This window comes from Carlito syrichta, unplaced genomic scaffold (assembly GCF_000164805.1).
Source record: "Carlito syrichta isolate Samal-C Ts95f unplaced genomic scaffold, Tarsius_syrichta-2.0.1 Scaffold302914, whole genome shotgun sequence".
NCBI lineage: Eukaryota > Metazoa > Chordata > Mammalia > Primates > Tarsiidae > Carlito > Carlito syrichta.
In genome coordinates, this window is record NW_007247010.1 from 17,018 (window position 1) to 42,729 (window position 25,712).

At 35.3% G+C, this 25,712-nt stretch overlaps 1 protein-coding gene across 2 annotated transcripts in view; it reads left to right on the forward strand.

Annotated features, from left to right (window-relative positions):
* Positions 1 to 22,915: 22,915 nt before the first annotated feature.
* TET2 (tet methylcytosine dioxygenase 2) overlaps positions 22,916 to 25,712 on the forward strand; it is a 91,372-nt gene continuing 88,575 nt past the window's right edge. Inside the window, exon 1 of one of the 2 annotated variants that reach the window (XM_008057259.1) lies at positions 22,916 to 23,065. Coding sequence is in view for 1 of the 2 variants with exons in the window: in XM_021711922.1 (XP_021567597.1) it covers positions 23,030 to 23,046 (17 nt within the window). In the remaining variant the exon portion in view is untranslated. The remainder of the gene's footprint in view (positions 23,066 to 25,712) is intronic. The other variant, XM_021711922.1, reaches the window with a different exon arrangement.

Here is a 25,712-nt window from a genome sequence, read left to right on the forward strand (position 1 = left end):
ATGAAGCCTCCATGAAAGGCCCCAAAAGACAGGATGCAGACAGCTTTAGGTAGCTGAACACATGGAAGTTGCTGGAGGGTGGCACGCCTAGGGAGGACATAGAAGCTCTGAGCACATTCCCCCACACCTCACCCTATATCATCATCTGTGTCCTTTTTAATATCCTTTATAATAAACCAGTAAATGTAAGTAAGCATTTCCCTGAGTTCTGAGAGCTACTATGGCAAATTAATCAAACCCAAAGTGGGAGTTCATGGGAACTCCAACGTCAAACTGGTTATTCAGAAGTTCAGAAACCCAAACTTGTAACTGGTGTATGGGGGTAGGGGCAGTCTTGTATATACCACCAGATGGATAGTGTGGGAATTGAATTAGAGGGTACCTGCCTGGTATCCACTACTTTGTATGCAGGGAAAATTCTCCATACCTTTGGTCACAGAAATCCTCTTCTGTGTTGATGATTGTTGTGGCAAAAGAACAGAGGGAAAAATACGTTTGAGAGAGCATTTTCTCTGAAGCACATTGATATATTATTTCTTATCCAGTGTTGCTTATGAGATAGGTATCTGACACTTTTTTTAAAATAACTTTTTTTTTCTTTTTTCATTAAAGATAGGTTCTTGCTATGTTGCCTAGGCTGGAGTTCAGTGGCTTTTCACTGATACAATGATAGCACACTACAAGTGGTCTCAAACTCCTGCATCAAGTGATCCTCCTGCCTCAGTCTCCCAAGTTGCTGGCACTTCAGGCATGTGCCACCATACCTGGCCTAGATAACTTTTAAGTTCAAATGTGTATTAGGATCCTTATCTTTTCAGTTCTGAAATTCCACTAGAATGTATCTAGATATGGCTTTTTTAAAATGTGTCCTTCTCTATTCTCCAGTGATTCTATAAACAAGTACCTTTATTCTGCTTAAGGAACATTTATTTTATTACACCTTTGATTATTTCTCATCTCTATTGTTTTTTCCTATTTTGGGGGGAAACCATGTTAATCGTACATTAGATCTCCTGAATTAATTTTTCCTCCTTATTAAATTTCCTCATATATTTTCATCTGTTTTTCTCTGTATTTCATTTTCTCAGCTCTTGATCTTTTTTTAATTGAAGTTTGATTTACAAAAAGTCAATTTTATGTTTTCTGATTGATCCTTCTTAATGGCAGCCTATTTTATGGCTCCAATCCTATGGAATGAATTAAATTTTGAAGAAAAAATAGAGAAAAAGGGAAGTTAACTTTTAGCTCAGCCATCTCTAAAAAGCAACACAACTAACCTTAAGGAAAAAATGTATGCACATGTGTATATCTATGTATACATATATACACATATATATGTACATGGATTTTTATGTACATCTCTATTTATAGTTTCACTGTAGTATGTTCTCTTTTAAAAAAACAATAGTACATCCGGGCTCGGTGGCTCAGCCTGTAATCCCGTGCCTTGGGAGGTTGAGGTGAGTGGATTGCCTGAGCCCGCGATTCGACACCCACCTGGGCAACTTGGCGAGACCTCGTCTCTACAATAAATAAATAAATAATTAGCCAGGCATGGTAGCGCGTGCCTGTAGTTTCAGCTACTTGGAAGGCTGGTGGAAGGATCGCCGGAGCCCAGCAGGTTGAGGTTGCGGTGGCCAGGAGCGGCCACTGCACTCCAGTCTGGGCGACAAAATGAGACTCCAACTCAAAACACAACAAAACAAAACAAAACAAAAAAATCAATAGTACTTAAGTCCATGACTGACTAACTTTCAAAACCTGGTCTGTATGGTTGTTTATTAAGTCCTCAATGCCTCCTGATCATTCTTCAGTTTTACAGTCCCTAGGTGTAGTCAGGGACTGAGCTCCTTAGTCCTAACAATACAAGTTCTTTCCTATGCAGATCTAAGTTGTGAATATCTCATTTTGGGGTCCTTAAATATACTTTATTTATCTTCAGATCTTTTACCTCTCTTGTTGCTCAATAACAAGTAATAAAAAGTAAGAGAAGGAGATGAAACTTAAATGTCACCATTTTGCACTGCTTAGCAATCATTGCAAATAAATGTAAAACCCATAAGGACATAATCAGGTTTCCAGAGCCCCACCTGCCTAGCTTCAGGGAAGAAGGAACATTACAAATAAGAAAGAAATGAGAGAAATATTCCATTCTTCAACAAAGCTTGTAGACTCTACCTATGAAGTATATCCAGAATCTGACTGCTTTACACTATTCCATCATTTTCACCCTCCTACAAGCCACCTTCATGTGCACTTTAAATACTGCAATATTTTTTTTTTATCATATCCCTGTTTCTAGCTTTGTTCCCCCCTCCTCACCTGCCATAGTCTTTTGCCCAAACAAAAATTTAAGTGATCATTTAAAATTAAGTCAGATCCTGCCTTTTCACTACTGAAAACCACTACTGGATGCTATTTCACTCAGAAAACAAGCCAAAGCCCTTTTCATGGCCCACAAGTCCTCAGGCGAATTGACCACTATTTCCATGTCTGATTTCATTTCTTGCTACTCTACTCCCTTATTCTACTCCAATGTCCTTGACTTTCTTTCTTGCTTTGCTGGCATCAAGATGAGCATTCTCTTTCCTTTGGGTCTTTATGCTTTTTGTTCCTTCTTCCTGGAATACCCTTCCCTTCTGATAGCCATGTGTGTTGCTTCTTCCTTTTCTTCCAATCTCTCCTTGAGTGTTACTCTTTTTTTTTTTTTTGTTGAGTTGGAGTCTCACTCTGTCACCCAGACTGGAGTGCAGTGGCCACTCCCAGTCACCGCAGCCTCCACCTGCTGGGCTCCGGCGATCCTTCTGCCTCAGCCTTCCAAGTAGCTGGAACTACAGGCATGCACTACCATGCCCAGCTAATTTTTTGATTTATTGTAGCAACGAGGTCTCGCCAAGTTGCCCAGGCAGGACTCGAACCCGTGGGCTCAGGCAATCCACTTATCTCAGCCTCCCAAAGGCACGGGATTACAGGCTGAGCCACCGAGCCTGGCAAGTGTTACTTTTTCAGGGATACATTCTCTAACCAATAGTACCACCACTCCTTACCTTGCATTATTTTCTTTCACAAGAGTTGTCTCCCTTTGACAAAGTGTTTATTTCTGCTTTTCTTTTTTAAAATGTGTTTATTGTCTGCTCCCCCAATAGATATGAGTTCTGTGAAATCAATGACATTGTTTGAGTCACTGACATGTAGCCTCAACACACTCAAAAGTGACTGGCACATGGTAGGCACTCAATACCTATTTGTTGAATAGTGAATGAAAGTGCATGAGTGAATGAAAGTGGTTTGTACAATGGCTGTGCCTATAGTTACAGTTAGTCTGGGGGCTGAAGCAGGAGGATCATTTCAGTCCAGGAGTTAGGGGCTGTAGTGTACTATGATCATACCTGTGACTAGCCATTGCACTTCAGCCAGGGCATCATAGTGAGGGACAAACTGACATTGATATCATTTTATTTTTACTGGTTTTTATCTTTTTTTTTTTTGAGTTGGAGTCTCACTCTGTCACCCAGACTGGAGTGCAGTGGCTGCTCCCGGCCACCACAGCCTCCACCTGCTGGGCTCTGGCAATCCTTCCGCCTCAGCCTTCCAAGTAGCTGGAATTACAGGCATGCGCTACCACGCCCAACTGATTTTTTGATTTGTTGTAGAGATGAGGTCTCGCCTACCTAGGCGGGTCTCGAACCCGCGGGCTCAGGCAATCCACTTACCTCAGCCTCCCAAAGGCGGGGGATTACAGGCTGAGCCACCGAACCCAGCTTGGTTTTTATCTTTAAGGCTATTGTATTTTCTCTCCTGATTTTTCTCCATCAAAAATTAAAGATAAATAAAATATCCAATGATGCCTACAGTTGAAATTAGGGTTTGGATCCATGTGGCATAGCTGACACAATCTTCCAGGAGCTTCTGGGGCCAAGGAAACATTTGGAACTAAAATACCATTTATATTGGCAATTGTACTCTTTTCCAATGTTATTATAATTGAATAGTGAGTTATAATTGAATGATGTTTCAGGTACATTGTGTGTTTTAAAAGCCTTTTGTGGCTACCTCAAAATATAAACATAATTTTCAACACTACTTTTAAGTTTTAAACCATTGATTTATAAATAGACTTTGGAGCACTCAAGCTGCTTGCAAGATGACCACTGCCTGTGCTCTTTCTTCTGCGTTCTTTCTTTTAGTTGTGTGTCTACTGATTTTCATCTAGGCTAGGAGAAATACCACTGTTTTTAAAATACCTTTAGCATCTACTGTTGTGAGATGATATCTTATAACTAGTTTCTTAGCTCAATGCTTGCATGTCTTTGGCATTTATTTCAGTTAGTTGTAGGTAGATGATTCTTTACATGCAAATTTTCTTCTGGCTTGGAAATACCTCCTTTATTCACTTTTTAAAAAATTGTATAGGCACGTAATAGTTTACCAATTGTTACAATAAACTTTTTTAATATGCAGAAAACATGAATAAATTTTGTTTTACTCAATCTGGGAGCAACAAATCTTACCATAAAATACAAGAGCAATATTATATGCATTCTTTTACTGATTTTTTAGAATTGTGTCAATATCTTCAGTTAACTCTTACAATCTGGGGAATTGTTTTCTCAATTTCCACCTCTGTAAAAGGTTAAATTTTAAAATGGCCAAAATCATATTGTTTTCAGTATAGCTTTTTCTGTTTTGTTCAAAGTGTTGTCTCCAGTGTCCAGCACAGGACCGGGCACAATATAAACTTACAATCCCTATATGGTGAATGTAGATCAGTACTAAAACAGAATTCTCATTCCAAATATTTAGTGACATAGGGAATGAAATGATTAATATTCTACTCTATGCTAGTGAGATGAAGTGCATTTTGTTGGAGTAGTCCTTTCTTTATTTTTCTTCCAAATAGAGCATACTTTCTGAAATCTAAGAATTGATGTTTCAGTTGTAATGTATTATATTGATCATAATATGTAATCATATAACCAGGTAAAATAACAGAAGCTAGTAGCCCCTCACTCATCTTCTGTTCTTTAAAGAATTACTGGAAAATGAAAATAAAAGAAAAAAATAGAGGTTGAAAAAGTCTCTGTAGAACAATGTAACTTACTGAGCCATCTTTTATAAACCTTACATTCTGTACTGATGTTACCACAGTGCAATTCTTGAGTTACAACTGCCTCTAGATAAAAGGTGTTGGTCCCTGCTGCCAGGGTAATATTTGTCCATTTTCAGTGGAAAGTACAATATGTTATCTAGGATGGTAAAGGAGGTAAAGCAGCAATTGTAGCTGTGGAGAGGTTCTTTCTTCCTGATTGCATTATTTGTATTTGTGTGCTTGCCTTTACCTATTTTGGAAGTATGTTTCCTAATCTTCTTTCAAGGTTTATCATCTCCTTCAGATGATTTCTCAGACAGGCAAGATAGGACTAGTACACATTTGGTATTGCAAAAATGTATGGTTGTCTTTAAATGAGATCTTTGGCTTTTCATGTGATACGAGAAAGAACAGCCAACTCTCTTCTCATCTATAACATAAAGGACATAAATGAGATAACCTTTTCTGAAATGTCACTGAACTTCATTAAGATAGATAGATAGATAGATAGATAGATAGATAGATAGATAGATAGATAGATATGACTATTTACAACATATCTATAGGCATTAAATAGATACACTTGACCCTCAAACAAAACTGGGGTTGGAAGAACCAACCTCCCGTACAGTCAAAAATTCATATGTAAATTTTTACTTCCCCCAAACTTAACTCCTGATAGTCTATTGTTGATTGAAAGCCTTACTAATAACATAAACAGTTATTGTATGTTACAGTGTCAAATACTTATTTTTAAAATAAACTAAGCTAGACAAAAGAAAATGTTATTAAGAAAATCATAAAAGAAAAGATATTTACTATTCATAAAGTGGAAGTCTTCATTCTCATTGTCTTCATGTTAAGTAGACTGACGAGGAGGATTAATCTTGTACTCTCAAGGGTGTCAGTAGCAGAAGAAAATTTACATATAATTAAACACACAGAGTTCAGTCCTATGTTGCTCAAGGGTCAAATGCAATTTGCTACATTGCATCTTTGTAAGTGACTTTGTTATCTCTTTTAAAAGAAAAACCTTGTATTTCATTCAAGCACCTACATGTTTATGAGAAACAGTTCAGAATTATGAAGGTTGAATTCAAGGTTTCTTATGGATTGTCTTGCCGTAATGTTTTTCATAGTTTGAGAATATTTGTGACCTTAAGACTTGAAACTCTTTGCCCAACTTAAAAAGAAAATTTTTTAGTAGGAAAAAAGTAAATATTCCTTAGAAGTGTTCTAGTAGATGATATATTGCTAGTAATGAAATTGGTATGGGCAATTAACAGCTTTTTCTAAGTTGGCTATGCTACTTTTCTCTTGTTATGCAATGATGCTGATTTTCTGACAGAGCAGAAATCAAAGTTGCTTTACTCTCATTTCCATAAATCAAACTTTGATTATTCTCTTAGGGAATAGAAGATGTGGAAAAGAATCTACTTCTTAGACCTCTCAAGAATATGAATTTTGTTCTTAAGAGAACATTCACTTCTTTATGCCAATACAAAGGATAAGTTTACCTATCTTTAGTTTCAAAGAGGAAAATGGTCATAAATTGCCATTTACCGTGTGCCATTTACCACAGTGATAAGTTCCTAGATTAATTTTTGGAGATAAACTCAATCTTATTTTAAAACGTCAAATAACAATGGATCATTTTTTAAGTAAAGGTAATAAAGAAATTCTAGTTTTGAAAATGACACTTTTGCTACAAGAATGCAAAGGTGATGAGACTAGAAAATTCAAAAGTATTTGCTGATTTATTTTCTCTCCTACTGAATGCAGGCCAAGAGTTCATTTATTTAGATATTTATTACATGATAAATTAAAACATCTGTAAAACCAGGCTAATATTTTTGGAGAACTCCTGTTAATAAAATGATGTATAAACATGATTATAATCTAACAGGGGTTAATGTTGTTTAGGACAAATTTTAAGACTTCTTTAGGAATTAAATTTAATAAAATATTGACTGAGGGCAGATGTATATAAAGAAGTATAAAATATTTTACCCGTTCATGTAAAAATAATGTATATTGTTATTAATAGTAAGTAGCAACAACTTCAAAGGATCGTAGATCTCCCTGTCAACATACACAATGACAAAATAAACATAAACATGAATTTAATATGTTAATCTATTTTCACCCAGGGCCTCAATTTGTTCTATAACTACACTGCACATATATGAATAAAATGTTAGGGAATCAAAGAGAGTTAGGCAAAACAAATATATAGGTGATTTTAGTAAGCCTATTCCTTATTTGCTAGGCCTTAAAAAATATTTTACCAGTACTTTATCCTAAATGTATCTGCACATTGCAAGAAAAAGTTTTTGAGAAGAAGCTCACTATGATCACAGAATTTCTTGTCATTGCATTTCTTAAGATATATTTGGAAAAGAAGATTTGATATATTCCTGTGATTACATGGAATTAAAAAGTTAAAAACAAGCAAACAAAAAACTCTAAAAAATACTGAGTCTTCTAGTTTCCTGTCCAGCTTATAAGGACCTTAGAAGTCACCACTCCTTCCTAACATGTACAAAGCTGAAAAAAATGAATGACTCTTCTTTGACCTGCCAGAGAAAGAGGTCACAGGACAAAACACTGCCTCAAATATTGGCGAGACAATCTGGCAGATACCTAGAATCACAACTTTTGGGGGGCAAAAACCCACAAGGAAAATTTTTGTGGGAACCTATGCCAGAGTATGAAAACTTGAACTGTAACTGAAAAATTCCTGAAGGCTCAGTGTGGACAAGTCTGAGATTAAAAACTCTAGAGGGTCTCAAGTTAGGGAACGACCTATGCATTTGAGAGTTTTACCTTCAGTAGCCCTACAATGTCCTCACAGTGGATGTTAGAGAAAATTCCCTCATGCTTTCAGCAGAGGGATTGGGAAAGGATGCATTCTGAAATACCTCAGAGCACTTTGTTGAACTTAATGCTTGCCCTCAAGAGAAACTGTTTTATTAGAGCCTAAACTTCTTGGGTTCTATCAGAGCCTAATCTCCAGCCCCCTTTTAGCTGTCTATGTAGGGGAAGGAAAATAAACTATTGTAGATCCTTCAGACCATGCTGTTCCAGCTTAAGGAGGTAGAGAGAGAGATACCCAGATACAGACACAGATACACACTGGTGAAGTTCATAGTTCAGAGGCACAGTCTCACCAAAGACATACCTGATCATAGGGCTATAGAATGCTTCCCTTTCTCCTGCTACTTTACTATCACATTGCTAAAGACCTATTTACAACCATTTCTTTTGACCAATATTGTGTCTGCTATCAAACCCCAAAATTTTAAGGTATACCAAAAGGCAGAAAACATAGTTTGAAGACACTGAGCAAGCATAGAACCAGAATCAGATATGGAAATGATGTTGCAATTATTAGACTAGACATCTTTTTTAAAACTACCATTAATATGCTAAGGATTTTAATGCAAAACATAGACAACACACAAGAAGAGATGGAAAATATAAACAGAGAGATGAAAATTCTAAGAACCAAGAAGAAATGCTGTGTGTCAAACACAGTGTAACAGAAATTATTTTTTTAAATGTCTTTGGTTGGATCAAAGTAGACTGGGCATGGCTGAGGAAGGAATCTCTGAACTTAAAAATAGGATAATAAAAACTTCAAAATGTATAAAGCAAAGAGAAAAAAAGACTGGGAAAAATAGAGCAGAATAGTGCAGAGCAACTCTAAAAGATATATATGTAATGGGCCTACCAGAAGAAGAAAGAAAAGAACAGGAACAATAAAGCCTGAAGATTTGTCCAAATTATTGGTACACATCAAACCATATATCCAGGAATCTCAGAGAGCACCAGGCAGAATAAATGCCAAAGACTACACATAGGCATATCATTCAAACTTCAGTAGATCAAAGGTAAAGAAAAATATTGAAAGAAGTTCAAAGGGGAAAAAAATACCTATAGAGGAGCAAGCATAAGAGTTATATCTTACTTGTTCTCATAAATCATGCGAGTAAGAAGAGAATGAAGTGAAGCATTTAAAATATTTACAGAAAACAACAATGTAGAATTTTGATCCTGGTAAAATTATCCTTCAGAAGTGAGGGAGAAATAAAGACTACCACAGACAACAAAAGTTGAGGGCATTTGATGCCAGTGAACCACCCTTGTGAAAAAATGTTAAGAAGAGGTCTTCAGAGAGAAGTGAAATTATATAGGTTAGAAATTCAGATGTATGTAAAGAAAGGAAGAACATCAGAAAGTGAATAAGTGAAAGTAAGCTAAAAACTTTTATTTTGCTTATTCTACTTGATCTCACAGATGAGTTTGTTCAAAATTATAATAGCAACAATGTAGTTGATTATGTATACTTGATATATATTTATGCATATGTAAGTTTATGTATAAGGGAAATGAGTGACAACAATGATATAAGAAGTGAGGGAGGAATAAGAAATATTTTGTTATTATGAGCTTTTGCACTACCTATGAAATATAGTGTTAGCTGAAAATGGACTTGCATTAGTTGTGGATATATATTGCAAACCCCACAATACTCACTAAAAAAGCTGTTTTAAAGTATAATTAATATGCTAAGAAAGGAGAGAAAAATTGAATTATATAAGCTACTAAAAACCACAAAAGGCAATTAAGTGTGGAAGACAACAATAAGAACAATGAGCAAGGGCAAAAATTAGAAAACAGTAACAAATATGGTAGATATGAATTTAACTATATCAGTAAATATTTTAAATGTAAGTAGTCTATTTAAATCAATTAAAAGACAGAGATTGAGTTGTCATCAAGTAATCCACTTCAGATATAAAGACACACAAATTAAAACTAAATGGATGAAGAAAAATATACCATATGAACACTAACCATAAAAAAAGCAGAGGTAGCTATATTAATTTCAAACAGAGCATATTTCAGAACAAGAAAAGTTAACAGACATAAAATTTTAACACTTCTATAAGAAGTGGACAGATGTAGCAGACAGTACATCAGTAAGGACACAGTTGAACTCTACAGTACCATTTATGAACTGGATATAATTGACATCTATAGACTACTTCATTCAGCAACATCAGATTACACATTATTTCAAGATCATATAGAACATTCACCAAGATAGACACATTCTGATCCATGAAACACACCTTAACAAATTTAGAAGAATAGAAATTATACAATGTCTGCTCTTAGACCACAATGAAATTAAGTTAGAAATCAATAACATTAAGATAGATGAAAAATCTAGAAATGAAACTCAAAGAATAAATCTGAAGAGAAATTTTAAAAAATATTTTGAAGTAAAAATGAAAACACACTTATCAAAATTTGTGGAGTGCAGTGAAACCATTGCTTGGGGGAAATTTATGCATCAGATACATATATTAGAAAATAAGAAAGATCCAAAACCAGTAATCTAAGCTTTCACCTTAGAATACCAGAAAAAGAAGAGCAAACTTGATTTAAAGTAAGTAAAAGAAAAGAAATAATTAAAATTAGAGCAGAAATATATAGAACTGAAAACAGGAAACTATTAAAGAATATCAACAAAACCAAAAGCTGGGTTTTTTAGATCAATTTAACCTAGTCTCCTTCTTAAGTGACACACATCCTTGTTTGTAATGAAGAATTAACACAAATCTTTCATTAAAAGACAAATAGAGAAGTTAATGGGGATGTTCAGAAGATGGTCAGTGGGCAGAATTCAGTTGCCGTCATCCAACTAGTGATACTTCAGCAGCTAAAAGTCAAGACTCCATGCTTTTTCTCAGAGTATTCAGGGTGTAAACATCTTATTTGATTTTATGTAAAGATTTTCCCCTTTGTCTCTCCTCAAAAAATGAAGAGTATACATCCTCTTCATTTGGGAAATGAGTGCTTAAGATAGAAAGTTATTTATAATTAGCTGTTGTTCTTAGATGATTTATGTCACCTCTGACCTGCTTTCTGATAATGCATGACTTCATTCATGGTTCTGAAGCTGATCTAGCATAAACCTACAATATTAAGTCATTTCAGTGGCAATCAGAGAGAAGATTGACATCCCACTGGAAGACTGTCTATAGTGAGGTCCTGTAAAGCAGCAGCATACCTAGTGAGACATGATTAAGTTTACTCTACTATTAGATTCTTCAGTATTCCTTGTCTTGCCCAGGAGGAAAGGGATTTTTTTCTGGCAAGCAGAGTATATTTTTCTTTAACGACAACTGAAATTACACACATGTACTAATGGTTGTTCATTTGCTTGTTTCCCGTCTCTTTTACTGGTTCATTCTTGGAGATTATGATAGTTATGTTTTTCTGGTCAGCTGACAGTTGATGTATCTTAGAAATGACACTGTCGCCGGGCTCGGTGGCTCAGCCTGTAATCCCGCGCCTTTGGGAGGCTGAGGTGATTGGATTGTCTGAGCCCGCGGGTTCGAGACCCGCATGGGCAACTTGGCAAGACCTCATCTCTACAATAAATCAAAAAATCAGCCGGGCGTGGTAGCGCGCGCCTCTAGTTCCAGCTACTTGGAAGGCTGAGGCGGAAGGATCGCTGGAGCCCAGCAGGTCGAGGCTGCTGTGGTCGGGAGCGGCCACTGCACTCCAGTCTCGGCGACAGAGTGATTCTCCAACTCAAAAAAAAAAAAAAAAAAAAAAAAAGAAATGACACTGTCATATCTCCAAGTATAAGGAGTTAGATGCTCCAACTTTCACTTGGGTTCTCATCCACTCAGTGACAAGACTCAGTATTGACAGTCCATGGTCTATGTACTTGAGTCAACTTGGTATGAAGGGCTTTTCCAAACAAGCTTCTCTAAAGAAAATTGGCTTCTTTTTTGCCAGATTCTGCTTACTCACTGATGACTTTAAAATGGTGATTTTATTCTTTTTAATTTTTTTTATTTTAAAGATGTGTGGTTAGGTACATAAGGGGTCATCATACATGTGAAGTTTGGGCCTCCTACTGGTCCTCACTTCACCTGGTTTGGGATCAATTAATGTTATATGTCCCCTTCCATCCCCTGGCAGGAATCTGCTACTAATAAACTCTTTCATGTAATATTATGATAAATGTTCAGGGTTCACTTGTGACTGAGAACATGTGGTACTTAGCTTTTTGTTTCTGTGATAGATCACTGAGTATTACAGATTCTGAATCCATCCATGTTGCTGCAATGTCCATAATTTTGTCCTTCCTTATGGCTGTATAATATTCCATCGTGTATATATATATCACTTTTCAAAATACAGTCCACATTTGATGGGCAGTATGGTTGGTTCTCTGCTTTTGCTATAGTGAATAGTGTTGCAATAACATGCATGTGCAGGTATCTTTTTTGTAGAATGACTTGAGTTCCTCCAGGTATATTCCTAGAAGGGGGGTTGCTGGGTCACATGGAAGGTTGATACTTAGGTCTTTTAGAAATCACCACACCGTTTTCCACAGAGGTTGTACTAGTTTACCTTCTCACCAACAGTATAGAAGTGTTCCCTTTTCTATGCATCCTCTCCAGCATCTGTTGTTTTTTGAATTATTAATGATGGACACCCTGCCTGGAGTTAGATGGCATCTCAGTATGGTTTGGATTTGGATTTCTTTGACGATTAGTGAGGATGAAAATTTTTCACGTATCTGTTGACTGCTTGTATGTCTTCTTTTGAGAAGTGTCTATTCATATCTTTTGCTGACTTTTTAACTGTTTGGTTTTTTCCTTTTGACACATTTGAGTTGCTTGTAGATCCTGGTTGTTAGGCCTTTGTCAGCACATGCAGAAAAATGACACAGGACTCCTACCTATCACCCTACACAAAAATCAACTCTAAATGGATCAAAGACCTAAGCATAAACCTTCAAACTATAGGAATCTTAGAAAATGCAGGAGGCACCCTTACATAAATTGGAATAGGCAGCTAATTCCTGATCAAAACCCCAATATCCCATGCCAAAAGAGATAAGATGGACAAGTGGGACCTCATCAAACTAAAAGCTTCTGCAAAGCAAAATAAACTATTAAGAGAGTGGGAAGACAGCCCACAGAATGGGAAAAAGATTTTATTCTTTCATGGGTCTAAAAATACTTCCTCATATTCCAAAATCTTGATCATTAATACATAAAGGATAATACAAAGTGTCACATGACTGCTTTTCTCTGTCTTTGTACATATATAAAATATATGCAGATGTGTTCTATAATTTTGAGCTTTATTTTTTTAATTTATTTGTTTTACTAGGGAACTAAATTATGTTTACTTATTTATTTCAGAGCTTATTTTCTGCATTATAGAATTGTATGACACTTTAAAAACTTTCTAAAATGTAAATATTCTTTAACATTTACTTTTGTCTATTCCATCATCTCAAACAGTATTTCAAATTCTAATATTGTCTTTTTATCATTATTTGTAACTCAGATTCTCACATTTATTTCTCCATGTTGAAGTTGCTTTCTCTACTTCCTGTCCCAGGTTAACCTTCATTCCTTATTTGCCTATATAAAAGCAAGCTTAAAAATAATGTTTCTGATTCTATAAATCATCATTATTATGCTTATTCATATTTCTACCTAGAATATTTTAATACTCTTAACAAAGTCTCCATTATATAATTCCTCTTTCTAAGCTGTGATCTATATACTCTTTGGGCATTTGTTTTGTTTTGTTTTTAATGTGTTTTGAGTAGGTGTGTATGTTTAGATCTATGTGTTGTATGGTAGTGGTTTATAAATTCTCAAGTTAGTAACAGTTAATATGTTTCTAGAGAAGTTTCCTTTTTCCTGAAATTAAAAAAAAAATTTACTTTGTCATGTGATAAAGAATGTATATCAAAGCATCACTGCACAAATAGTGGTTTTTTTTCCCTTAATTGCACTCCTCCATTTTAGAATAACTGGTGGTAGACAACCAACTCTTATTTTGGTTTCTACAACACAGAGGTTGCTAGGTGATTTTAATCCCTTTCAACACAGGACAATCAACAACAACAAATTCCTGCTTTCTTTAGATTCAGCTATCTCACCTAGAAAACCTAGCAAATAAAAAATGATATAAAACATTTTTTAAATATATAGTTTTGTTTAGACCATTTCCTACACTTTTAACATTGCACCCATATTTAAAATTTATGCTGCTATTTCTTGAACATTACAATATGCTTATTCATAAGCGATCAACTTATAAGTAGAAGGAGTACCCCTTTTCCAGGAAATTTAAGATATGAAAATCTAGTTTAACATGATAATAACTTTTATGAAAAATATTGTGTCACAAGTTTATTATATAAATATTCATTTGTAGAGTCATTCATTTATATGACTCTACAACCTTAAGTGTAATTGAAATTATAGTTGTTTATACTATTTGTCTTCTTTACTTGGGGAGAAATATGTTTAAATTTTGTTATTTTGTCTATTACTCAAGGGTTTAACCTCATATTTGAATTCTTAAATAATTTTAATATGAGAAAATATTGTATATAGGCTGGGCACAATGCTCATGCCTATAATCCTAGCACTTTGGGAGGCTAAGGCAAGAGGATTTCTTGAGCCCAAGAGTTCATGACCAGTCTAGGCAACATAGCAAGACTTCATCTTTACAAAAAAATAAAAATAAATTAGCTGGACATGGTAGCATGAACCTTTAGTTTCAGCTACTCAGGAGACTGAGGTAGAAAGATCTCCTAGCCTAAAAGGTCAAGGCTGCAGTGAGCCATGACCATGCCACTGCACTGCAGCCTGGATAACAGAATGAGACTCCCAACTCAAATAAGTAAACAAACAAACAAATAAATAAAGATTTTAATATATCATTTTTAAACTGTTTGGTCTTTAATTTATTTTACCAAATTTTCCTTATTGCATTGCTCTCTAGCTACAGCCAAAGTTAATTGTTATGTTTTCCAATACCAAGTGGTGGATTTGTAAATACTTGTATTTAATTACTTAATTTTTTTATCCCTTATTTAAGAATCTTCCAGATAATCAGAGCTGATACACAGCAGGTGCACATGAGAGTGGCTGTACTGATGGTCACTGAAAGATTTCCAAGCTAACTGGTAATCCTCCTGCTGCCCTAAGCCACCATGGCATCCTCCTCATAACTTCCTGAGCCTCCCCACAATCCTGCAAGTAAAATAACACATGGTCTATAGGTGCCTCTAGGGTCCTCCTATAGCACTATGTCCCATGCCACGCCTTGCCAGCTGTTAAATAGTTTGATTATCACTTGTGTTTGGAAAGAGAGACATCTAGTTGTCTTAATTTGATGCTTACTAAGCTGCTTTTAAGAATACCTTGTGATAAAACATATTTTATGCCATGTTAATGACACTTCTAATTTAGCAAAATGTATAATTTGTTTTTAACAATCCAGGTAAACAAACTCCAGGGTTTTCATGTGTTTTGAAATATTCTATAAATTGCCTTTCCTTTGTCTTTTTTTTTTTTTTTGAGTTGGAGTCTCACTCTGTTGCCCAGACTGGAGTGCAGTGGTCACTTCCGGCCACCACAGCCTCGATCTGCTGGGCTCCGGCGATCCTTCCGCTTCAGCCTTCCAAGTAACCGGAATTACAGGCATGCACTACCACGCCCGGCTGATTTTTTGATTTATTGTAGAGATGAGGTCTCGCTGCCCAGGCGGGTCTCGAACCCGTGGGTTCAGGCAATCCACTCACCTCAGCCTCCCAGGCGCGGGATTACAGGCTGAGCCACCAAGCCCGGCTTCCTTTGCCTTTTTATTGAAAATAAGATTTGATCAAATTTTTTTGTTTAAATTTTTGGAAAGAAAAATGTAGGCAATATTGTCACTGAAATAGTATCTTTCTAAAATAGTGACAGATCAAATGTCAGCAGTTTTATAGCATAGTATAAAATGTTATTTTATAGTTTGCCATTTCATCAAGCTCTTATAATTTTTATAATTGATCCTTTGAGCCGACTGATGATATTAATGTAATATCTTTAAACTTTAGCTCATATAAGTCATATGACTTATAGCATCCTTGCATGAAGATTTTCTTTGGGCCATGAATAATTTATAATGTAATTCATTTAATGTTTAAAAAATTTCCTGTCTATCTCAAACAAATTGTAAAGTAGATTTAATATATCTATTTTTTAAAGAATCTCTTTAAAATATCTAGGTTAATGTTATAGATTTGAAGCAGTTTTGAAAAAGTACTTATAGTCTACAATAACAGATTATTGATTCTCAATCAATGGTTGTAAATTTATGCAATTAGCAATTCACAGTAGTGCACTAATTACTCTCAAGAATCCATTATATAATTTTGTATATCAAATTAATAAATCTCAAGAAATAGAATATATGTTGCAAAAATGTCTTTGGATTCAATCATGAGCATTGTGATTATCAATTACAGTTACATGTTACAATTTAAGACATATTCTTTATAAAGTTTAATATATGTGTATTTATAACAATTACTATATATTATATATTCTTATTACTCCATCAATGTAATTTTGCTTGTGTTTTTATATTTATTTATTTTTGCAATAACTCTTTTTCTTATATATGTATTTGTTCTATCTGTATCAAATTAGACAGAATCTAAGTAATGGACTCATAAAGCCTTAAAGCTGGGTTGGAACAGAGATATTACAATTTAACGTTTTATAGATTTCTCTAGTCCTCAGCTTCCTTAAGTGCTCAGCTCAAAATCATGAAGTTATGGGAGATTAGAGTCAGAATTAGAACCTGAGATTGATTTATACTTTGGTATTTTTTCTACACGCCTACTTTGTTCATGTGCTTATAGGTTTCTGGGAGTTATAGGAGAGAAGTTCTAAGATTCAGTTCAAAACCTAGCTCCCAGTAGAATTGTTGCCCTGCAGCAACCATACAGATACAGTCATCAATACCCGCAGTTCTTTGTGTGAAGAAAAAGGAAATGACTGAATCATTAAAATCCATGCAGGCTACCTTTCTTTACTGTTTTCCTCTCCTTTAACCCTTTCCTTCTCCTACACTACATAGAATTTCTGGAGGGGATCCCCAAAATGCCTGGATGTTATAAATGAAAATTCTGTTATAGAGAATTGTATTTTCTATCTTAGTGAACAAAAAATAAACCATACTCTTAACTGACTTTTCAGAGTTAAGATTTTGAGAATACCTTTTATTGGCCCAGTCTCTGACCAAAGAGGTCAAGTATTAGCAAGTGTCAGAGTATCATGGAAATGTTTGTATTTCAGTTGTAGAATTTTTTATGCTTTTTCTGCTTGATTTTAATATTGTATTATCTTATAATGTGAATTTTCCATAACTTTTTTGTTTCTGGAAATTATATAAGTTGATCTGATAATCTACACATAATGCTATATGAATTTATACCTGCACCTCTTACATTGCTATGTTTGGTTCTTAAATAATCTCTTTGTGCAGTTGAAATACTATACTAAACAGTTACAAACTGAAATATACTGTTGATATTTCAGCTTTGTTCAGCAATTTCAGTTCTGTAGATTAGACTGTTGATTGGAAACAACCTTGTGTGGAGTACATTTATTTTTATTTTACTGGAATTTGTTCTGCAAATGCTTACTGAGTTCTTCCTTGGGAGTCACCACTTTGTCAGTTGGAACAGGAAGTAAATATACATGAGGTTTTTATTTTTCTTAAAGAGCTTTGACTGCTATGTTGTGATTTTTAAAACCATTAATTGGTGAATAGCCATTGCTGCCAAGTAACTCACATTCTGAAATAGCACTTCCCTTTGGATCATTTTACTGCAGAGGTGTAGGGGTGTGTGTGTGTGTGTGTCTGTGTGTGTGTGTGTGTGTGTGTGTGTGTGTGTGTGTGTGTGTGTGTGTTATGTGCACAAGAGGAGGAGAAACATTTGTGGGCATATCTTGCTGAGGTCAGTAAACTGCTGTTCAGTGAACTCAAGCCTGACCTTCATTTAAACCTGGAGGAGAATCACATCAAGCAAGGAAGCAGCCAAGGTAGCATTTCAGCAGGAAGGAAACATCTATTGCTGGGAAGTGTTAAAGAAACATGCAGTGAAGGTGTACTAGTATCACATAAGGGAAGGGAAGGACTAGATTGACTGTGGTAAACAAAGTCCTCTGTTTGTAACAGATATGTTTGATGACATTTGATCAATGATAGGTCCATCTATTGAAAGGAGAATGCATTTAAAGTCCCAAAGAAAGATTTCTATACAAGGCACATAGCCTGTATTGATATATACATGTTTACAGGTAGAGTTGTTTCTAAAGATAAGTATTTTTTAAAGAAGCTCTGCCTCTAGAGCTTGAAGTTTAGAATTATTTACCTTTCACCAAATGAAATGTTTTCTTCACTGAATCTTCTACAAGTCTGTGAAATCATGAAGCATGTTGACTAAGAGCACAGATTCTAGAGACCTTGCCACCTACAAAGAGTGTGCTAAGGCACAAAACTGATATTTCGAAGAGTAAATGACTCCAAACATATACAATAAATGTTAACTTTTTATTAACATTTTTAAATTATCTGCTTTCTGATAAATATTGAAGAAAGTAGGTATTACCTTTTTAAAACACAATGATTGGCATATATTGACAAAGCTACAATATATCAGAATAGGCTTCAGTTGGAAACAAAGTAAAATTTGTCTAGGAATTGTATTATCCTCAAAAAATATTACAATGTTGACAATGAAATATATGTTATTCAATTAAAGATATAGATATGTGTGTAGTACTGAGAACATTTAAATATGCTCATAGACATTTATTCTTAGATTTCTCTTTTAACCCACCTCCATGACTCTTATCTTAATCCCTGACTTTAGCAGTTATCCTTCATATGTTTGTTATGTTTTGTCTTCTAAGTAGTTTTGTTAAAACTCTCAGTATACCGTGTCAAAGGGAAAGCTCAATGGATAAGCTGACTGATAATGTTTTGCATTTTCTTTGAGGATATTTATGTCAGGATCCCAAATAGCATCATTAAGCTTCTCTTTCGAAAAGGTATCCAAGCATGTGAGTCATCACTGTATTTATTCTTGAATATTATCATATTGGAGACCTTCCAAAGCTGAACAAAGCTAGAATTATTGATCAATGAGGAGTTATGTTCTCACAAGAGATTATTCTATTTTCAGGGAAGGTCTTTTTTTACTAAGGGGCTATTTCGGACATAGAAAACTGAATTCCATGTTTCTCCTTAGTAGTTTGCCAACTTGATTTCCAGGCAATCAGATAACTTCTGGTAGTGACACTCAGGTCCTCTAGGACTCTTGATCTTATTATGCCAGTCCTTAGAAAGCAGTCCCACTAAGCTTGCTCTTGCCATTCTGAGAACCAAGGGCACCACCATCCTGCAGTATAGATACAAATGTGGTATCAATTCAAGGGATTTATAGCTGATATTCTGACAAAACTCTTGAGCTTAATGAATATACTATTTTTACTATTTACATATTGTTTCACTATTTTAAATAGGAAAGCAAAAAGTCTTTTGCCTTCTTCAATGTTTGGTTCATAAGTTGCTAAACTCACCCTTGGGAATCTAACCATATGCAAGTAATGACACTTTTCTAATCTTACCAATACCTCTCTAATCCTTTCTTGAAAAAGAAAAAGTGAGATAGTTCATTGTCTCCAATCCTGACCTGTACCTCACATGCCTGGTGATTATTTATTTGTAATACATAGATGCTCTCAAATGTATCATGTCAAAAATTTATTTTGTCATTTCTAATTCCTATCTGGAGTTATCTATTTCTCTGATTAAACCATCATTATTCCAAGTAAGCAGACTCAAAGCTTTATTACTATAATTGAATCTTTCTTTTTTCTACCTACATCTAGAATATTATTAAATGATATTTATTTCCTTACCAGGAATATTTACTTGTCTGACTATTTTATGGTTTTCTCTGCCACCCTCTTGTTCAGACTCATCACTTATACCTGATTGCAATATCCAATATCTTGCATGCGATTATTTAAAACACCTAAACCTTCTACCACTTTACACTGACTGGGATGGATATAATTTTAAAAAAAGAAATAATAAGTATTATGAAACATGTGGAAACATTGGAGCCCTGATGAATTGCTAATGGAAATGCAAAATGGAGTAACCACTTTGCAAAAAACAGCTTGGCAGTTCCTCAAAAGATTAAGCATGGATTTACTGTATGACCCAGCAATTCCACTCTCAAGAGAATTAAGACATATGTCCACGCAAAAACTTACAAACATTATACATCCATGTTCATTATGGCTTAAATAACCAAAAGGTGGAAACAATTCAAATGTCTATAAATGGATAAACAGATAAACAAAATAAGGTATAGACATTCAAGGGACTGTTATTCAACCTTAAAGAGGAAGGAAATTCATGCAACAACATGGACAAATCTTGAATACATTACACAATGTGAAATAAATTCAGAAGTACACATATCATATGATTCCACTTATCTGAGGTACTTACAATAGTCAAATTCGTAGAGACATAATGTAGAATGATGATTGCCAGGGGTTATGATCTTGGGAGAATGGGGAGTTACTTTAAATAAGTACACCATTTCTGTTTAGGAAGATGAAAATGTTCTGGAGATAGATGGTGGTGATTGTTGCATAGCAATGTTAATGTAGTTAACACTGAATACCCGTATATTTAAATTTGGTTTGAATGGCAAATTTATGTTGCATATATTTTATCACAATAAAAAGTTTGTAAATGAATATTCAAAGAAGCATTATTTATAATAATCAAAAAGTGGAAGTAACACAAAAGTTCATCATTAAAACTGAAATAAAATATGGTAAATCTATACAGTAGAATATTCCTTAGCCATAAAAAGAAATGGTGTACTGATACTTGCCACAACATGGATGAACCTTAAAAACATTATGCTATGTGAAAGAAATCAGACACAAAAGGCCTAATTGTTTATGATGTCATTTATATGAAATGTATAGAATAGGTTAATCAACAAAGACAGAAAATTGACTAGTGGTCACTGAGGCCCTGGGGAGAAATGCATGAGAACTATCTCCTAATGAGCACTGAGTTTATTTAGGAAGGTATGCAAATGCTGTAGAATTAGATAGTCAAGATAGATGATAGTGACATAACATTTTGAAGATTACTAAAACCCACTGAATTGTACACTTTACAAGGGTGAATTTTATCACCTGTAAATTGTATCTTAAAAACCCCTTAAATCTTAACACATGACTCTTATTATGCATGTTTCTAAAAAACAAGGGCATGACCTGGTCTCAGCTTACTATTTCTAGCTGTGTGACTTTGAGGAAAAAAATGAAGAGATCTCCCTTCTTACTCTGTAAAACATGGATAATAATAACTACCTCACCAGATTTTGTTGAGTGTTAAATGAGGTAATACGTGTACTACTTTTAGCATAGTGACTGGCATTTACTAAGAACTCAGTAAGTTTCCTAAGATCTCCTAGAATGTGAGCTTCAACAGCTTCCAGTATTATTCTGGATACTATTGCAGGATGTTCCAATATGATTCCCATGTATTCTGGGAAATGGCCCAACTGTTTTAGCCATTTTATCAAAACTCTCTAGATTCTGTTTCAAGTCTCCTCTCCAAATTCTTGTTATAATTTTCTAGAAACCCTTCGGTCAGAGCGAGCTTTGTAATCCCCTCCCCCCAGTTTTGGGCCCACATTCCCGCAGCTGTATCTTTACCTAAAAGCAATGCTTGTTTCCCATCCCTCCCTTTCTCTGAATTTTACCTTGCCCTTAGAACTCAGTGGACTTCTCTCATGCATTAAACTTTCTCCCTTATTTCAGCACATAGCCATCTCTGTTTTTTTGTAGCTCACAAGATTTTCACTACATTTTCATTTTACATTTTCATTACATCATAAGACAAATGAAGTCATATTTAGGCTATGTTTGTAAAGCATGCATTGTATTTTGTGATCTTTTTTAAAGCATGTGTCCAATCTCTCCAGCTAAATTAAAGCTCTTGCGTACAAGGATCACATGGTATAATGCTTTACCTTTTTTGTAGCACTAAGCACATTGCCTTGACATGATATATACTGAATAAATATTTGCTATGGGTGAGTTAAATTAGTGCTCTATCTCAACAAGTATAGGGGCTTAAGCTAATGATTCCCAGCCCTGACTTTCCTTTAGCACCTGGGGAATAAGGCTTCCGCTTAGCCCAAGTCATGAATCATCTGCTTTGCACCTAGATGGTACTCTTGCAAACCAAGCTAAGAACAATTGGATTCAGCTGATAAAGTAATATAAACCAGTGGTTTTCAAACCTAATTGATTACTGCAGTCAAGATGTAGGAACCAAAGATGTTTGGGGCATTGTAAAGTGCTCTACAAATTTTAGAGAATATTGTTATGGTGTATTTAAGAGTGTCATTGCTTAGAGAAAGAGTTAAAAGTGTTAAGAGTTAACAGTCAACAGTGTAATGGAAATATTCAGCCATGGGTATTTGAAACCTTTTTAACTCTGCATAGTAGCTTTTTTTTTTTTAAACTCAAGGGATACATGTGCAAGTTTGTTACATAAGTATTTTTGTATGATAGTGAGGTTTCGGCTTACAATGAGCCCAGGTGATGAGCATAGTACCCCATGAGTAGTTTCTCAACCCTTTACTCCCACCCCCACTTCCTGCTTTATGTCCCCAATGTCTGTGGTTTCCTTCCTTATGTCCTTATGTATTCAGTGTTTAGCTCCCACTTATAAGTGAAAACATGTGGTATTTTGTTTTCTATATCTGTGATAATTCACACAACATCTCCCTCTGCCACCCCACCCTCAATCCCCCCCCCCACCAGATGTATATGCCCTATTGTATTTTGCTAGCTTAAAAATATTCAAACTCTGTCTTTTCCAGGCTGGCAGACATTCAGCAGCACACCCTCTCAAGGTCCTTTACTTGCCTTTGCTCCTATTGTGTTGTCACGCTTGGAAGCAGGAGATGGGCTCAGCAACAGCCAACAGGACATGATCCAGGAGGAGCAGTGAGGGATAGAGCTGCTGGTAAGACTATGGGGACAATGACAATGGGTACTTCCTTTGCAAGTATACATTTATTCCCAATGTAACAGTTAATCTCTTTTCCAAATTCCAACTCTTGAGTTTCTCTGTATTCTCTCAAATACTTCTATTACTTATGCTTAGTACACATGTATGAGATTGTAATATCTATGAATGCCCTAAAGTTGTATGCTGACTTATGTATATCTGGGGATTTTTTTGTTTGTTTTTTTTGTTTGGTTTTGTGTTGTTTTTCTGGAGAAAAGAGAGATTTTTACCAGATTCTCAATGACTATGAATTTATTTTTAAAGAGGGAAGACTCATTCGAATAAAAGAACAGAGAAATGTTGTGATCTCTTTAACCACTTGTTACAGTATTTCTCCTCATTTTTACCTTATTTATGGCCCCTTTGTTTCAAACTTGTTAAGGACCAAATAAATGGTATTTGTGATTATTTGCTAGTTTGACAAGTGAGCACCTATCAAGCATAGGCAGCCATATTTCATGACAATATGGTACCAAAGAACTAGTTTTCTTCTGCTAAATTATGGAAAAGCAGATCTCAAGAGAGCCTATGTGATTTTTCATATGATTTTTCTGAAAACAAAAACAGAGGCAGTAGCAGAGAGGGAGACACCAAAAAATTTCTTTATCGTATTCTTTTTTTTTGAGTTGGAATTCACTCTGTCGCCCAGACTGGAGTGCAGTGGCCGCTCCCGGCCACCGCAGCCTCGACCTGCTGGGCTCCGGCGATCATTCTGCCTCAGCCTTCCGAGTAGCCAGAATTACAGGCGCGCGCTACCACACCTGGCTGATTTTTTGATTTATTGTAGAGATGAGGTCTCGCTGCCCAGGCGGGTCTCGAACCCACAGGCTCAGGCAATCCACTCACCTCAGCCTCCCTATCGTATTCTTATAATTTATCTTAATAAAGATGAATTTGCTCTGAATGCCATGATCTGCTGTATCCCAGACTAAGGGTTAACCGGACTATTTTTTCTTATATGCATACACAGAAGAAGGGAACTAATGAGCTTTTTCCAAAATGTTTAAGATGAAGGCTAGAAGAATTCATATATGTATATATATGTATACACAAACACACCCTTGCCTGTACTATAAGCCAGTTAAAATTTTAGGAACACTGTAGGAAAGAAACTGGAGGTTACATAGAAAAAAGGAAGAATTGGGCATTATTTTTTCTTCCATAATTCTTTGAGCAGGTATTCACCATTAGTTTCACTGAATCTTGTTTCTGCATTCAGCATAACAAATCTAAAAAGCCCTTGAAGCTATAATCCTGTCCTCACTCCAGACACCTGAGGATGTAAGTATCCACTCTGCCACTTGATACTTCTTAGAGATTGTTCTGGTGCTGAGAAATCCTTCCCAGTGTGTCCTCAGTTAAACTCCCATGATTCCTGGATGTTGCCAATTTCAAGACACAAGGCGAGTGCATCTGTCTAGATTACCTCTCTACTCTGGGAATTTTAAGTCACTCTGTGAGGGAAAGAGAACTCAGCACAGTAATAACTCTCAGAATGAAAATTTTCCCCTTGCATGTTAATATTTTTAGAGTAATCATTGTCACTGAAAATAGACTTCCTCTTTCCTCTCTCATGCTGGAAAATCTTAGGTAATTATGAATAAATCATTCTTTACTTTTTCTCTCCTCCCTTAATGATTGCTTTACCTCACACTGTGGGAACTGTGGCTATTCATTCTGTTCTTGTCCTTTACATGAGAACTGAGAACGTACTTTCAAGATGGAATTTTTACTCTTTAGTAAAGTCATAACATTAGTCAGAAAATTTTCTCTTCTTGGAGGCAAAGGAGGGGTAAAGAAGAAAGTACACAAGTTGATGGAAAAGTATTTTAAAAGTTACTAACAAATACAAGAAAACAAAATACTAGCTGCTTGGGAACAAGATTTTACAAGTAGCTTTCTAAGGAGTTCTTTTTTCACATCCCAAAAAAACTTTTTTGTATTTAGGTTTTTACAGTTGGGTAAACTCAGCCTAGGACTTATTTTCAGTAGTAAAAAAGCCTACAGCATATTTTTAGTACATGTATTAGGAATGTTTTCTTGGGGAAATTATTTAACCTCTTTAAGCCTTGCTTTATATGGCAAGGAACAAAGTAGAAATAATAGAAAAAAATACAAGGATTGTTTTATGGATAATATGTACAGAGCCTGACACCTAATAAGTTCTTAATTCTGTATTACCATTTTATTATTATTGTTAATCCTATTACTAATGTTGCTTTCAGTTTTTTAAATATGAGTTCATTCTTCTAGGTACTAGAGAAGCATTAATAAGCAAAACAGACAAGACTCTCTACCCTTGTTGAGCTTAGAGCCTAGAGTAGGAGATAGATATAAACAAAATAAATAAATAAAATGTATAATGTAGTAAACGCCAATAAGTTCTAAGCATTAAAAATATAAAGGAGAAAAAGGAAAATGGATGACATGGTAAGGTAATAATTGCAGACATAGTAGTCAAGGAAGGCAGCTTCGTGAGAAGATTATGTTTCAAACAAAAATATAAAGATGTTGAAACAGGCCTGGCTCGGTGGCTCAGTCTGTAATCCCAGCACTTTGGGAGACTGAAGCAAGTGGATTGCCTGAGCCCACGAGTTCAAGA